Here is an 18,028-nt window from a genome sequence, read left to right on the forward strand (position 1 = left end):
ACTGATTGAGATTGAAACTCCTAGGGTTCTAATCCTGACCTGCATCCATTTTTCAGAGATTTTTTTTTTTTTAAAGAGAAATTTTACATGACGGCATGAATGTGATGCTACTGCTGTGAGCACATTTCCTCAACACATTCAAAGCCAAAATTCACAACGCATTTTTCAGGAGTGGGTTTGGAAGAACTGTCTAACAGTTAAAAGCAAGTCAACAGTGACATCATTGACTTAGAAAGAAAGAGACTAGGTTATTGGCTGGATGAATTCAAGAGAAGCTGGACAGCCGTTTATCAAGTTGTCAGGAATGCTTTGCTTCAAGACTTCTGCGCTGCAGAGGGGATAGCACCAGCGGCTTAAAACTCTTTTCTCACTATAATACTGTTAGGATATTATTATATCCTATTTAATGAACTGAGAAACAACTGAAAATAACTAGGGAAGTTATCCCTCTTCTTCTAAGAGAAGAAGATAATCACACATATGCAGGTAGTCCTCGACTTACAACAGGTGATCGTTCAAAGTTACAACATCATTGAAAAAAAGTGACTTACAATCGTTGCAGCATCCCCATGGCCATGTGATTAAAATCTGGATGCTCGGCGACTGACTCATATTTATGACGGTTGAAGTGTCCTGGGATGATGTGTTCCCCTTTTGTGACTTTCTGACAAGCAAAATCAATGGGGACGCTGGATTCACTATACAACTGTGTTGCTAACTTAACAGCTGCAGTGATTCACTTAACAACAGTGGCAAGAAAGGTTGTAAAACAGGGCAAAAACCACAAGTCTCACTTAGCAACATAAATTTTGGGCTCAATTGTAGTCGTAAGTCGAGGACTACCTGTATGTGAATTTAACTGATTCATGAATCACCTATTATTTCTTTAATGAGAGTCTTTTAAGTCTTTAATGAGATTTTGAAATATGTGAGAAGCCAAGAACATGTTTTAATTGGCCTGAATTATTTGATGATTCTGTAATCATAATATGGGTATCACGCTTGCAATGGCCTTGCTGAGGAATATAACCAATTCATTTTTTGTACAGAATTCCCTTTCAGAGAGAGCTACACTAGAAATGCTTAAAATTGGGAATGGGACAGAATCTGGGGGCAGAGTGAAAAGAGGGATTAGACTAGAATCCCTGCATAGCCACAAGCAAACTAAGTCCAACCTCCCTTGAATTCTTTTGAGTCTTATCCAACTCCAAGCAGGTGCTGTTAGTTGAGAAGATTAATGTCGGTCACAAAAGACTAGGTCCACATCGTGAAGATCCAATTAAATGGATCATGACTATGCACACGGGAATCTTCTCAACTAATGGTTAGTGGTGAAATTCATTTTTTTAACTACCGGTTCTGTGGGCGTGGCTTGGGGTGTGTGTGTGTGGTGTGGTTCGTGGGCGTGGCAGAGGAAGGAGACTGCAAAATCTCCATTCCCACCCCACTGTGGGGTCAGCCAGAGGTGGCATTTGCCAGTTCTCCAAACTACTCAAAATTTCAGCTAACGGTTCTCCAGAACCTGCTGGATTTCATCCCTGGTTAGCACCTGCGTGAAGTTAGGGTCAACAACATTCTAGGGAGGTTGGGCTTAGTTCACCTGTGGCTATATAGGGATTCTAGGCTGATCCCACTTTTGACTCCACCCCCAGTTCTGCCATTCTTTCTCCTACATGAGGGGAGGGATGTAGAGGGATATGCTTCTCACTCATTCCAGTCTACATGCTATAGACCCGTAAAGGAAAATTCAAGGTACAAATGGACCCAACAAAGATGCATACATGCATATATTCGCAAAAATGAGTGATTGATGATCCAAACATTCACTGCAGATTTGGGTTTAGGTTTTTTATTCTAAGCAGTTTAGCGTAGAATTTCAAGGGGGAATTTCTTGCCTCTTGCAAGAAAATCCATATTGTAACAGGATTAAATTAGGGTGAATGTTTCTGCTAACCAAGCCTGACCTTTAGCTTTGTGTTCTGAATTAAATACCATTCTGAAAAAAGAATCAGGCTCACTTTTCATATTCTCACAATGCATTTGTTCAGTTCACTGAGAGCCAGTCCCTAATTAATATAGCACTCCTATCTCTGAAAGAACTCTCAAGTATTTAGCTCACAGTCCTTCAATACAGAAATCTCAGCCATTAAAGACTTTTAAAGCTGATGCATTAGCTTCCCACATGAGGTCTACATGGCAGCCGGTGAAACGCTGCTAAGTGAGAGACAGCTTTGATCTTTCTGACCAAAATGGATGGCCCTCAAAGCCACTTAATTTTGTCAAGAACCAGATTTTTATCCCTCCTCCAGAACAAAAATGTCAGAGTGAAAAAGCAGCAGCATTAAAAACGCCTCTCGTATATATTGCGAAATTAGAGGTAGATGGGTAAACTTACTTATTCTGAAGCAGCTCGTTTTCCTGCCGGAGCTGTCCAATTTCCGATCGGATCCCCCGCTCTGTGCTAGTCAGGGAACTGATCTGACTGCGCAGCTCTTGCTCGATTTGCCTGCTGGCCTGTAGATCAGCCTTTAACTTCTTAATATCTTGTTCCAACCTAGCACAGAGGACAGAAGTGCCTTTGAGAATAGTCACTAGTAAGAGCTGGGAATGTATCGTCTCATGATGTTCAGACTTTTGCAACACAACTTTTCTTGAAAAGTCAAAGACAAAAACAGTGCTAAGGATAGGAGTGATTCCCCCCCCCTTCCTTTTTGCACCTTTGACTTCAATTTTTTTTTTTTACGGATAGCCACTAGTATACAGGTAGTCCTTGTCTTAGGACCGCAATTGAGCTCAAGATTTCTGTGGCTAAGCAAGGACGGTTGTTAAGTGCACCTTGCCCCATTTTGCGACCATTCTTGCCACAGCTGTTCAGTGAATCGCCGCACTTGTTAAGTTAGTAACACAGTTGTGGAAGGAATCTAGCTTCCCCATTGAGAGTGCTTGTCAGAAGGTCGCAAAAAGGGGGTCATGTGATCCTTGGGACGCTGTGCCCGTCATAAATATGAGCCAGTTGCCAAACGTCTGCATTTTGATCACGTGACCATGGGGATCCTGCAAAGGTCATAAGTGCGAAAAACAGGCATGTCACTTTTTTTTAGTACCACTGTAACTTTGAACGGTCACTGAATAAAGGGTTGTAAGTCAAGGATTACCTGTATTAAGTTTCGTACAGGTTATATTGCAATGGTTGCAAAACCTTGCTCCTATCACAAATGAAGAAAGTTAAAGCACAGGTAGTCCTCGACTTTCAACATTCCACTTAGTGACTGTTCAAAGTTACAACAGACATATGACTGTTTTTCACACCTACAACCTTGCAGCATCCTCATGGTCACGTGATTAAAGTTTGGATGCTTGGCAACTGGTTCATATTTATGACCGTTACAGTGTCCTGGGGTCATGTGATCAACTTTTGTGACATTTTTGACAAGCAAAGTCAATGGGGAAGCCAAATTCACTAAACAACTGTGTTGCTAACTTAACAGCTGCAGTGATCCACTTAACAACTGTGGCAAGAAAGGTCGTAAAATGGGGCAAAACTCAACAAATGTCTCACAGCAATGTGAATTTGGGGCTCAATTGTGGTTGTAAATCGAGGACTACCTGTGGCAGATTTTAATCCGAGTGGCAAAACAGATGGTAGCTTCCAATAACTGGTAGCGTGGATTCTCAACAGGTTGAAGCATGAGATACATTCATTTCCAAAGTATGTTCTAAAAAGCTGAAGATGGTTCTAAAAAGATGGACCACTTCGCATCATGGTCTGACCACCAAGCGACTGCTCACTTTCTGGTATCCAAGTAGTGCTAAGAAGCAGAGAGCTTCTGCAGCTATGTTGGAAATGAGTCTGACTATAAGCTTCACACATGATTACGTGTCATGACGTTGGTCTTCCTAGTGACCAAACAGACAGAACTTCTCCAGGATAAGTTGGCTTTTTAGATCTTTTGATGGTACACCCGCTGCTGCTTGATCACAGTCCTGGTTTCCCTCTTCTTCTCTTTCCTTCTTTCTACCTTCCCCAGTGCTAGGGACTCAGGGCTGGATTTTTGCATGTGTCCAAGATATAAATAGTAGGTTTGAGAGTCAGGGAGAGAAAACCTTAAGGGAAATGGCAAGAACTTTTATATAGGCAAGAGGAATGAGGTATTGTTTAATCTTGGAATAAAAGACTGAAAGAAACTCAGGCAGGCACCTCCTTGATCCATGGGGGTGTAATAGAAGGGGATTAAAGCACAATCAAGCTTGCAAAACTCTTTTATTATAGACTGTATCAACAGGCGTCTAGACTTCTTATGGAGTCTGTTACAGACATCTTGTGTGTCCCTTCGACTGATATCAGATTGAACTTGACAATCAAGCTTGTTAACCTGCTCATATACTGCATCAAGGTTCACGCATACACCTGGTCAATTGCTTTATTAAAGGAAGATTTATGAAGTCTAATTCATATTATTTGTCATTGACTGCATTGGACCCATATATTGACTAGGAATGAAATGCCATTCCTTTTCTATTTCCTATTCTATTGTTCCTCAACAATAAACAGTATGGTGTTTTGATTGAACATATGCTATGTGTCAGTCCCTTTCAATTTGCTGGTAACTTAGATGTCAATGTGTGGTTGATTCATTTAACATTTCAAAGTGTCGAGCTTTCCTTGTTCGTGTTTCTTATGATCCTTGTTCCCACTGTAATATTGTCTTTTCAGTTTCAGCTTTCATTTTCCTGCATGGCAACATCAGCATCTAGACTTCTGGAAGGCTTTGATCAGCTGCATCATAAAACACCATTACTGCCCCAAAAGATCTTCAGCTCTTCTTCAGTCACATGGTAAATTCACAGGGAAGATTAATGCACATTAATTTCTCCAACAAAACTGGTTAGAATTTGTCTGGGTACCCCTGATCCTTTGAAGTAGGTTCTCCAGTTTCAACACTGTCAACACCAACCACCTGTTACAATGGCACACAGACTTATTGTTCCAAAAGCATCACACAATTCTTTTCCCAATAGCATCGTATCTGGAAATCTCATCCAGAACATTCACCACTCTTGGTAGCATGGAAGAGATAAAATGCACTCAAATCATTTTTTTAAAGAGATATTAGGGCAATCAACCAGCTGCTAGTAATATACATCCCATTATACAACAACTCAGGCAGATTTATCTAATAAATGATGACATTCTTTTACAGCTAAAATACAATTGTCTGTATTTCTCTCCTTCACTTGCATCCTCATACTTGCTTAGAGCAACCCACTAGAAGAAATAAATGAATTGCAGTTTAAGAGGGTTAATTTTAATCTCCCCTGACTAGACACTATCATGGTCATATTTAGAAATAACAAAGCTTGTTTCATATTTTAAAAGCTGTGCATTTAAAACCACTGGAGTCTTCCAAATGAACATAATAGCAGCATATCAATCAATTCTTTTTCTACCCAAAAATTCAAAGGTAACAATATACAGCAGAAGAAGAATGAAACAAATCGATATGATTAAACATAGTTGAAACACAATTGAAACTGTATTAATAAAAAGAAAACCAAACCAAACAAATAATAGTCAATACTTAAATCCCAAATGCCTGCTACAATGAAAAGAAGAACAGCAGGAGATCCAGCCTAAGTAGGGAGTTCCAAGCTTGCAAGTTCATTTCTTACGTTCAAACCCACCTTGTCTCTTATGGTACAAGACCAAGAGGGCTTCTTTTAGCAGAACAACAGTTGGAAGGGACTTTGGAGGTCTTCTAGTCCAACCCAATGCTCAAGCAGGAAACCCTATACCATTCTGAACAAATGGCTCCAGTGATGGAGTACCCACAACTTTGGCAGCAAGCTGTCCCACTGATTAATTGTTCTCACAGTCAAGAAAGTTCTCCTTAATTCTAGGTTGGATCTCTCTTTGATACATTTTCATCTGTTATTTCTTGTTCTGCCCTCAGCTGTTTTGGAGAACAGGTCGACCCCTCTTCTCTGTGGCAGCAGTTCAAATATTGGAAGACTTCTTCTATCATGTCCCCCTTTAAGGATTTTTAATTTCAAAATACAGTCTTTCAGGTTCCCCCTTGAACATATGTACTAGTCGTTCCCAACTCTAGGGGGCAGTGCTCATCTCCGTTTCAAAGCCGAAGAGCCAGCGCTGTCTGAAGACGTCTCTGTGGTCATGTGACCAGCATGACTAAAGGACGAAGGTGCATGGAACGCTGTTACCTTCCCACCAAAGGTGGTCCCTATTTTTCTACTTGCATTTTTACGTGCTTTTGAACTGCTAGGTTGGCAGAAGCTGGGACAAGTAACGGGAGCTCACTCCGTTACACGGTGCTAGGGATTCGAACCGCCAAACTGCTGACCTTTCGATCGACAAGATCAGTGTCTTAGCCACTGAGCCATTGCGTCCCTACACAAGGTTTTTTTTAAAACCTTGAACAGTCTTTCAAATAACTATTTAGAGTTTGTTAAGTGTTAACTGTTGTTAAGTTATGCTTTGAACTGAATCTGGAAAAGGATCCATAAATATGGCTGACTTACAAGACCTAAACAGATGTATAGACCTGTAAGGTAGGGAGCTTGGCACTTTCCAAGTATTGTAACTAGAATATTAAAGAATATTAGAAGTCTATATTAAGTGCATTGCTTCCTAACTCAGGTTAACAAGTGATATTGTAGCCCTGTTCAGGCATTTACTAATCATAGCAAGACACGGTCATAACCACTCTTGAAAAAAATTAAGGAACGTCATGCGTAGTTAGCATTTGGATGAGAGAAAACTAAGACCAATCCCAGAGCTAGACCAGACTGGGAATTCTGAAAAGAGCTTAAGAGAAAATGGCAAACACTTCAGTGGCATTGCCAAGAAAGATATATAGAGGGGGTCCCATAATTACCAGGAACTGTACTCAAAGAAGACTTTATGAATCTCAGATATTATTAAAATCAGGGCACCTCAATTAAACTTGGCACTCCAACAAAATGAAGTCCATCGCTCTCTGACACTTGTGCATTCAACGCAGATGTCTGCAGGAGAAAAACCTCCATATACACTATGGGTGTTGGCTTTCATGAGTTAGCATCCTATGAACTATCAAGTGGTAGCTGAGAATTAGGAGAGCTTTGACGAACAAAAAAAATTAAATAATTTGGTAGGAAATTATTACTGGATAGTTATTGTTATCATTAGATTGTGGAAGCAGCTGAAATTAATATAAATGTTCTACATATATTTTGAAGCGCTACGCATATAAAAAAAAAATTAAACAATTTTCTGCAGCACATCCATACTGGCTACAATGGGAACATTACTCCAGTTTGACTACTCCCAGAGTAGTCCTACAATTAATAGGGCTGTATCAACCAGTATAAACCAACAGGGAACATTCATTGCACAAAACTGTAGCCTCTAGCTTCGTGGGCACTAAGAGAACCAAGGTCAGATGCCAAGACTCTTAATATCAGGCAGTTCTGTTATGATCACAAGGCAGATATTAAGGGTACCTCCCATTGAGAAATTAACTTTTTTCACTCTGTTGGAATGACTAGGAGGGATATAAAGATTGAAGGTTAAACCTGGAAAAGTACCTTCAGACATATCCCAAATTACCCTATTCCCCATTTCCATGGCTCTTAAGTCTCTTGTTCATATTGTTAATCTAATGGAAGGAATTTCATCTAACAGTTAGGATAGCAATGGTGAGATGTGAGGTTTAGGAACTATAATTCAGAGTTCTAGAAGTTCAGGAAACACATACTGTAGAAGCCTCCTCACCATTTTCACCCATTATTGACAACAACAACAATAGGAGTGGCAACAGCAAGGACAAAGGTCAGCGTAGAGGACTTTTGCAGCCTACAGTCAGAGGTTGCTTGCAACTGAGAACTTATCATACATTAATGCAATATTAAAATATGAAAAACACAAAATGCATGCTACACAACTTTTCCTAAACATAAATTAAACTCATCTGAAGAAAACCTCCTTCTTAATATAGTATTAAGGGAGATAGCTATCCATAACCTATTAAATTTGTGTGTTTGTGTGTGTGGTGTGTGTGGTGTGTGTGTGTGTACACACACACATATATTCATTTCCAGATTATTAATTTAAGTCACTTTGCAGGGTGAGATGGATGGCATAGACATTTAATTAATAAGTAAACAAATAAATGTCTCGTCTAAAAGTGTGTTTAAACTAGCCTATCCTCCGTGGAATACCAGATTTTTCCTAATATGGTAACTCTCTATTGAACAAAATTCTAGCATCTATATTCTTTAAATCTCATTACATCCAAGAACTTTGTTGGGTCAGGTTAACATCCATGTATCCTGAGCTTTCAAAGCGGCTGCTTGTTAAGTGTGGTGTTTGTTGTTAATCGCAAAGTCGTGTCCGACCCATCGCCACCCCATGAACAATGTTCCTCCAGGCCTTCCTGTCCTCTACCATCCTCTGGAGTCCATTCAAGCTCACACCAACTGCTTCGGCGACTCCATCCAGCCACCTCATTCTCTGCACTCCCCTTCTTTTTTTGCCTTCAATCGTTCCCAGCATTAGGCTCTTTTCCAGTGAGTCAGGAGCGTGGACAGGTATATGGTGAAACAGGAGAATTTGGTTTTAATAGTAACCAAAGGGGATAATAAGGGCAGTGAAGCAACTGCATTTCTCTGCATGTTCATCCATCCCGTGGCCCTGTTTTGAGTGACGCATGCCATCTTCAGGTGAGGGGCTCAGAAAACCCGATGGCAGCATGTGAAAGATTTAGCTCAGCATCTGTCAGACAAAGTTACTTAAATTTGCTCACAGTTGGACACTAGCTTTATTGAAAGTCCAGAGATGTCTGGGAAGGAATCTTGCCCAGTTATCTAGGAAGAGTTTGAACCTGTTGGGCCGGATAAAATGGACAGGGTACTTAGGACTGTGAGCTCAGTCACTTGCTCTTTACAGCTCTACCCCTCCAGACTGGTTAAGGCAGTCGGGTGTCGGGTGGGGGGTAATCATGTGAGTTCTGGCAGTGGTAAAGTCTTCTTTGAGTGTGGGGTTGTTTCATTACCTCTTAAGGAGGCTTTTATTTTTCCTGTTTAACTTTTTGGGTGATTTTAACTTCCTCTAAAACCTCTTTGCATTATGAGGCCAGAGTACACCGGTGAAATATTCAAATAGCCCCATTGTTAATAACGCCTGCCCCTCACTTAATCTTTTTTCTATTCTGTTTTAGTTTTATGGCTTTTTATGGTGCAAAAAGTGTTAAATATTAATAACATTAATTAATAACATTAATCTGTATGTTTTGTTTTGAACTTTGTTGTATGCCATCCAAAGCAACTGTGAGATAGGCAACGATATAAATAAAATAAAATTTAAATTATATAAATGGCAATCTAATTAAAATTGAGTTTTAATACACAGAAAGCCCAGTTAATTTCATCTCTTGACTTATGACCACAATTGGGGCTGGAATTTTGGTTGCTAAGCAATGCAACTTATTATATAACAGGATCCAATTTCACAATCATTTTAACTGTGGCCGTTAATCAAATCAGCTGTCTGAATCAGGCGATTGTTGAACAAATCTGAATATTCCCATCAATTCCCTTCACTAAAGTAAAGGTTCCCGGGAGAGAGTAGAAGGAGAAAGGAAGGGGAAGTAGAATAGAAAATGATGGAGGGAAGACAGAATGTAGAAAGGGGGAGGAGAGAAGGGGAAGAAAGTGTCGGATAAGGTATAAATATGGTGTATGGAGAGCAGAAGAGCCAATAACTGGGTTTTTCTTTTTTTTTTTCCTTTGGTAGTTGATGGTAAGATGAACTGATGTAAGTACTTAATAATACAACTTGATATGGACTATGTAATAGTATACATGTTATATGCTATGAAAATGGAAAAATAAAAACTTTTTATGATGAAAAGAAAATAAAAAATAAAAAAGACCAGTTCCTAAAAAAAAAAAAAATACTAAAGGTTCCCCTGACACATATGTGCTAGTCATTCCCAACTTTAGGGGGCTGTGCTCATCTCTGTTTCAAAGCCAAAGAGCCAGCGCTGTCCGAAGACATATCCGTAGTCGTGTAGCTGGCATGACTAAATGCTGAAGACGCACAGAACACTGTTACCTTCCCACCAAAGGTGGTCCCTACTTATTCTACTTATATTTTTACATGCTTTCGAACTGCTAGGTTGGCAGAAGCTGGGACAAGTAACGGGACCTCACTCCGTTACATGGCGCTATGGATTCGAACTGCTTACCTTTCTGATCGACAAGCTCAGGGTCTTAACCACTGAGCCACTGTGTCCCTTTTTCCCCTTCAATATTCCCTTCAAAACAATCCCTGCTTGTTGGAAGCCAATTGAAGAGGTTGCAAATTGCAATCACATTGCCACAGGATGCTGTAAAGTAGTAAATGTGAGCCCACTGCCAAGCACCCACATTTTGATCAAGGTAGATAACTGCGGGGGTGATACGGATAGTCATAATGTCAAGGATGGGTTGTAAGTGGTTAAACAATGTAAATCATTGTTTAAAGAATGCTCATAGGTTGAAGGCCATCTACACAAGCTTTTAAAATACAGAGGTCCTGGGGACAGCTAACTATTATTTGTGATTGTAACTCTGGCCTCCCTTCTGCCACTGAGATACACACATCATTTGAACAATTTCAGCATGTCAGTGCATCAATTGACAGGGTTGCATCTATGCCACAAGTCCATAGGACTGTCACCCATAACAGCTATTACTATTGCTTCACAGTGCATTACAGCCTTCTCTAAGCGGTTTACAGAGTTAGCATATTGCCCACAACAATCTGGGTCCTCATTTTACCCACCTCGGAAGGATGGCAGGCTGAGCCAACTTTCAGCCTAGTGAGATTCAATCTGCCAAACTGCTGGCAGCCAGCAGTACTGCACTCTAACCACTGCACCACCGTGGCTCTTTAATGGTGAGAAGAGCTTCAATTTTCTTTTTTAAAAAGTTAAATTTCTATACTTTAACTTTGAGAGTATTTTTCAGAATAGGTTGACAACTTCTGCTGGAATTGTGTGAATTCTCTTCTATCCAAAAGGCCAGAAATAAGGAGAAAGTAAGACTTCTATTTTTATCTTTTTAAAGATAGAAATTATTGAAAATGCTTTCTAGAGAAAATTGTTTTGCCCTATTTACAACTTTGCAGGTATCAAATGAAATCTATTTTATATTAGAAAGCCTATGAGACTGAATTGATTTTTTTTCTTTTGTTTTACTGTTGTGAAATGGTATTATTCATTGGCTTTTTGTGTTTTAATGGCTTTGATCCGTTTTCATCATTTGAGCAGAATATATGCGCATATCCATAACTAAAATAAAGGATAGCACAACGGATAGCTACATATAATTTTCATAACTAATGTCATTCCATTGTTCATAATTCATCTTACAATAATAATGAAATATTCATAAGGCATATTGTTCTGGATAACAATTAAATGGGGGAAAATTTAAATATGCTGGTTACATATACCGTAATAGTAAGAGTTTAATCTGGCAAGATTCTGTCTATTGTCTGTAAGCAAATAAAGAATTGAACTCTGGCTGAATTTCTTTGTTGTTCTTGGGCTTAGCCAAACAACCATCTTCCCCAGATTAACCTTTACTACTCTCAGTCTAACAGATATATTCTACGCAGTATATCTTGCTATCGTGACTCTCTTCCTCTGCCTCCAATCCAGTGTGCGGGCTGTGCTGTCTCTTGTCTACCTCCCCCACTTCTGGAATGTACTCCCTCATTCCTGGGAAATTGTCACTTCACTGTAGTCCATCATACTGGTTCCCTCTCTGTGGGCACCCTCGCTCACACTACCTGTATGTAGTATTGCTGCTGTAGTGGATAGGAATAACTCTAGTTTATAAACTTGGAATGCATAGATAGGAGAAAAACGTTGAACTTTCTGAACTTCAAGTGTTGCTGAAAAAAATCCATACCGTGTACGGGTTCTGGGAAGTCGGGGGGTGGAGGAGGAGGGGGGTTGGGGGGTGGAGGGAGGGGCATACAAAAAAAATTGTACTTCAATGTTTTAATGATTGACGAATGATGAAATATTTGTGTTTTTTTTAAAAAAATAAAACCTTTGGAACCAAGAAGTGTTGCTGAAAAGTTAATTTGGTATTGCTGGAAAGAAACTACCCCTCTGGATTCAAAATCCTGAACCTAAAAGGGGATGTGTGAGGAATGATTAAATTTGGTAACCCAAACGCGCTGACAAATGTGCTTACAATTCTTAATGCCTCATTCTTAAGCACCATGTTACTAAAACATGCTTTCTTCTTTCTTTGTCTCATGTTCTGTATACATAGAAAGCATAAACCTAATCCTTTGTAGAGTCTCCCAAGTTAAAAGCACACACTAGAGCTGAGGATCATTCACCAGCTTTGGCATGATATACGTTAACTTTAATTTCTAGTGTCTTTTTCTTTTTTGTTTTGGGGCTAGGAGGTTAAACAGATGTTGAGGTCTGTTTTAACACCACAGTAATAGTCATAGCTAATGCAGGTACAGAAATAAATGGTGACAGGATGTGTAAATGGAACAACTCCACAATTCTGATACACACCGCAATTTTTACTGCTAGTAGAAGAGTCACAAATATATTTGATGGAAGTTGGTAGCCTTACTTGCAAGAGCAAAGAAGAGTCAACAAACTCTTCCCTGCAAATGGAAAGAGAGATTTCGTTACGTCTATGAAACCAGTTACAGGGTAGACTTTTGCCAGGGATAATTAATGGGTGAGGTTAAGCATATTCTCTTCTACAAATCCCTCCATTTACCTGTTTGGAAATGGGCCATATTAATGTAAAATTAAAAGAAAAACAAACAAAAATACCTAGGGAAAGTTGTGCTGATGAAAAAAAACATATGCTGACCAGCCACCAAAGGAAGGAAAAAGTGGCTTAACAGATCCCCATAACTTTAACCTTAGACTGTCTACTGTTGACCTCACCCCATTCCTAAGAGGTCTGTAAGGGGTGTGCATAAGCCCACCAACACTACCGTCCCTGTCCTACTGTCCCCACTTATTCATATCCATTTCCTGTATTCATAATCATGTTTATACTTGTATCTGTTATCTTATACACGCTGGACAAAATAAATAAAATAAAAAAATAAAAATCTCTAATGAGTACATATTTCACAGCTTGTAATCTCCAAAGACAGAATTTAAACTGGACTCATTCATTGTAGCAAGGTGTAGTATTTGGTTGGGTCTTAAGAGTTTAACATGAAGCCAGCCATTGCGATTTGTAAATTCTTTATGATTTAAATCAGGGATCTCCAAACTTGGGAACTTTTAAGACTTACAGACTTCAATTTCCAGAATTTCCCAGCCAGCATGGCTGGCTGGGGAATTCTGGGAGTTGAAGTCCACAAGTCTTAAAGTTCCCAAGTTTGGAGACACCTGATTTAAAGGATTGGTGGTCTGTGAATATAAACAATTATGGCTTTCTTAGTAAGCCAGCTGCTTGTGAGTCCAGCTGTTATGTCTCATGCTTGCCTATATAAACTCATAGTGAGATGCTGCAAGGAGAGGACATCTAAGGTTAGTCTCAAAAGTGTTTCCCTCATTGGTAACTAATTGTTTTGAGTTCTTATTTAGGATACATTAATGACTTATCTTTGTTGACTTAAATGTGTGAATTGCTTTGAGAATCCTGTATCAGATTCTAGGCAGGATACAAACATAGAAAACAAGATATACAGTAACTAATTATCAACATACTGGTAATATGCTAAAAACGAAAACACTTCCCATATCTGACTTTTACCTCATATCTAATAAAGGGACTCCCAAACCTATAAAAAAATATAAAGGAGCACTTGCACATAATTATTCCTTGCCATTTTTGAGATGAAAAGATACTTTATGCTTGTCAAAACTGCTTGACTGGATACCTTTTTGGAACACTACTTCTTACTGTTCTTTATTAATTTACTGAAGTTCTATAAATCGGCAATTAGAACTGCTGGTCAAGAGAAATAGATTGCCATTTTGTAAAATAAAAAAAAATCATAAAAGTATCAGCAAAAACTTGATATGAGCTCCTGATGGACATATGTACTTAGCTCCTGATCTCCTTTTCAAGGCTGAGAGTAATCTGGAATTTATTTTCTCTCAGAAAGGAATTAAAATACTTATTTTTATACTGCCATAACTGGTTTAATATGCCAGCATGTGGCTTTAATATATTTTTATATGTTGCACATTATTGTCTTTTGTAAAGGTCGTATAAAAAACTATCAGCAGTAAATTTCAATAAGAGATTAGAGAACAGAATTGAAGAGAACCTAATTGAATAGAATAAGGAAAGATAATTGAATTAAAGATTCAACAGAAGAGATTCATTACCTAGTTAGGTAATGAAACATCCGTAAATGAATAACCAGGCTCAGAGAGTATCAAGAACTCCACAATAGTGAGTTTGTAGTATTTATTACTCACTACTACCGGTACTTACTGGACGTTTCTTATTATTTCTTTTTCTTCTTCTTCTTTTTCTCAGAAGCTGTGTATACCTAGGCTATATGTCAGGGATGGGCAACTAAGGCCCCTTTAGACCCATGAACTTCAACTCCTAGAAATCCTGAGTCTGCAGGGAATTCTGGGAGTTGAAGTTCACAGGTTGTAAAGAAGCCATAATTGCCCACTCCTGCTATAAGCCATTCCCAGAACCAGTTCTTATGTACATTGTCAGGGGGTAGTGGCACACAACAAATTACACAATACAAATGTATTATTCTTTAAAATGCTGTTAACTTCTGTGTCACTTTACTTTGCACAAACAAAAATCTAAAATTGTAATAACATATCAAAGGATTAGATATGGGTCCACACAAAATTAGCAAACCTAAAAAGTGGTACTATAAATCACTGCTGACAATAAATTTTTTGAGAATTCATGCTTTATCTAAAAGACCTTCCTAAAACAAGAATGAAAAGACTTATAAACTGGGGAAAAATGGGGAAGAGATTATCTATTGATCACTTTATAATAAAATGCAAAGCTAGGATCTCTGACTGAGAAAATATAAGTAGTCTTTGACTTACAACCACGATGGAGCCCCAAAATTCTGATGCTACGTGAGACATTTGTTGAGTGAGTTTTGTCCCATTTTATGACTTTTCTGGTTAAGTGAATCACTGCAACTGTTATATTAGTAACATGGTTGTTAACTACATCTGGCTACCCCATTGACTTTGCGTGTCAGAATATCACGAAAGACGATCACATGACCTCCGGACTCTGCAGCTGTCATAAATATGGATCAGTTGCCGAGTGTCTAAATTTTGATCATGTGATCATGGGGATGTTGCAATGGACATAAGTGTAAAAAGTAGTCCTAAGTCTTTTTATAGTGCTGTTGTACCTTGGGGTAGTCACTAAGTGAACTATTTTAAGTTGAGGACTACCTCTATACCAACCAGAGAAATTTATTTACCAAAAACTGTACAGCCACTCTTAATGTGAATGGTCATTAACTGAGGCACCCTCTGGAAAATGGGTGCTTTCCAATTATGCGAGACTTCCAATTGCTAGAATTCATGCCAGCATAGTTTAATGGAGCTCACCTATTAGGCAAAATTCCTGCAAGGTCACCCACTTCTGAAATCTTTCTGTTCTGTGGCTCAGTCTTGTGTTCTAAATGTCCATGTTTGTAAACGTAAATGTTTTCGGAGTTGAGCGAAGGACTATCGATAGATTTCAAAGACTGAATAAATTTCAGAGACTGAGTAAACTGAATAAATATGCAGGAATCTCCAGCTAGACTGGAAGATGGGGTTAAGAGGGAGACGAGTTTAGAGTCGTGGCACTGCAGAAAGCGGTGAAGACGTGACCACCCCCAGAATCCCTGAAGCCTTATCTGACCTTCCCAAGGGAATGAAGTCAGTCCGGTGAGATTCTTGTAACATAGATAACTAGCAATAGTAATATAGATAAGTAGCAATAAAACTTCAATTCGAGACTCTTCATGAGTAATTTTGGTTGCTTTGATATGACAATAAATCTGTTTCTCCAATGCTGAGGATAACGTTACTGATCCCAATAATAACACTGCTAGGGTGCAGAAGGGGCATGCAGGTCTAATGCGGGAGTTACTTCCATTGACACGGTTAGTTGCCTTAAGATTTGGTGAAATATGCTACAGTTGTCATGAATGTCTCACTTGATTCATAACAGAAACTACAGGTAGTCCTCAACTTATGACCACAATTGAGTCCCAAATTTCAGTTGCTAAGTGAGTTTTGCCCCATTTTATGACTTTTCTCGCCACATTTGTTAAGTGAATCACTGCAGTTCTTAAATAAGTAACATGGTTGTTAAGTGAATCTGACTTCCCCATTGATTTTGCTTCTCAGAAGGTCACAAAAGGGGATTGCATGACTCAGGGACATTGCAACTGTCATAAATGTGAGTCAGTGATCAAATATCCAGATGTAATTCATGTGACCATGAGGATGCTGCAATGGTCATAAGTGTGAAAAATGGTCAATAATCACTTTTTTCAGTGCCATTGTAACTTCAAACCATCACTAAATGAATCATTGTAATTTGAAGACTATCTGTAGTTCATTATTCAGATTTCACATAATAAACATCTACAACATGACTGCCTCCACTTAGATATTTACATGATCATGATGTTGACCTCAAGTACCATTCATCTGACATGCGCATAGCCACACAATCACTCTGAAAGGTTATTGCCCAGTTTTTTAACTATAATCTTTTCTTCCATTTCTGATTAGAGTTAAACTTCGATTCCTAGAATTCCCCAGTGAGGTTTGAGAAACCAGAAAAATTAAACAGAAATCAGCACCATCATATGTAAGACACCAGCAGATTTACGGAATCCCAGTTGGTTAAAAAAAAAACCCCACAAATAAACCCCTCTAATTATAGTAACCACAGTGGCCACAGAATGGTGACTGGGCAGGGAGGATATAAAACGGGGAAGAGAAAAATTATCCAAGAAGGAAACAAGACTGTTTAAAACAGAACACTGACTAAGAACAATCCACATTAGAGTGCTTTTTTTAATGACAGATCTCATTTGCTACTTTTATGATTTTAAATTTAGGGAAATATTTATTTAAAATCATTTATATTCTTTTCTTCTTCCATTATAAAATGAGACCAGTATATACTACCATGATTTTTAAATGATAATAATAACACTCATCATAGCTAAGATATTTCAGAAACCACAAAGTATGATTTAAAAAGAAAAGGCTTAACTATCGTCCTTATCCAAAGCATGGAAGTCAGAAAGAGCTCCCTGAGAAGGGAATTTCATCTTTGTGGAGCTACCACTGAAAACTGTGTCAGGATAAGGTTCTTTGTATACTAAGTTCTGGTTAGGATTGCATGAAGGGCAAAAAACCATGGCCTCTGTATTTAACTCTGAGTTATACATAAAAACAAATACAAAACTTTTCTCTTGAGGAAACTGAATAGTCTTCCAACACAGCCCTATTTTAGGAACAATGTAATTAATGGAACATTTTAGGAAAAGACACTGCTATACAAAAATATTAACAGTGGAAAAGAAGAGAAATACAACTTGAACTTGCAATCTAAAATTATTCCTGTTGCATGGATGGACTTTTGTCCCATCCAGACTTAATTTGTTAGCTCTCATCTAACATACAAGCATCAATCTAAGTGTGATCAGCACATACAGTAGATTGAAAAACACATCAGGGTCAGAACAAATTCTGAAGAAATTGCATTAATTAGCTTATTTCCTTCTGGAAATACTACATTTACCATTACTTTGTTGTTGGACTCAGATAAATAATGCAGAAGGATACCATAATAAATGGCGCTAAATACTATATATATATATATATATAAAATACCATTTAAATTATAATCAACAGAATCCTCTTCTAAGGATATTTTACTAAGGTCTACCCTTTTAGTCTCATGTCCACAATGGTTATCAGGTGAAAATGAGACTAGAATATAATTTAATCTAGGAACATCACAATCCCTGGCT

The 18,028-nt window shown here is 38.5% G+C and overlaps 1 protein-coding gene across 2 annotated transcripts in view; it reads right to left on the bottom strand.

Moving 5' to 3' along the window:
- Window positions 1-18,028, bottom strand: part of MACO1 (macoilin 1) — a 62,870-nt gene that overhangs the window by 11,579 nt on the left and 33,263 nt on the right. For both annotated transcript variants that reach the window (XM_087728312.1, XM_087728311.1), the window contains exon 7: window positions 2,396-2,554. In XM_087728312.1, coding sequence (XP_087584438.1) covers window positions 2,396-2,554 — 159 coding nt within the window. The remainder of the gene's footprint in view (window positions 1-2,395; window positions 2,555-18,028) is intronic.

This window comes from Thamnophis sirtalis, unplaced genomic scaffold (assembly GCF_051295495.1).
Source record: "Thamnophis sirtalis isolate CommonGarterSnake01/CBP01778 unplaced genomic scaffold, rThaSir2_p1.2 scaffold_13, whole genome shotgun sequence".
NCBI classification, from domain to species: domain Eukaryota; kingdom Metazoa; phylum Chordata; class Lepidosauria; order Squamata; family Natricidae; genus Thamnophis; species Thamnophis sirtalis.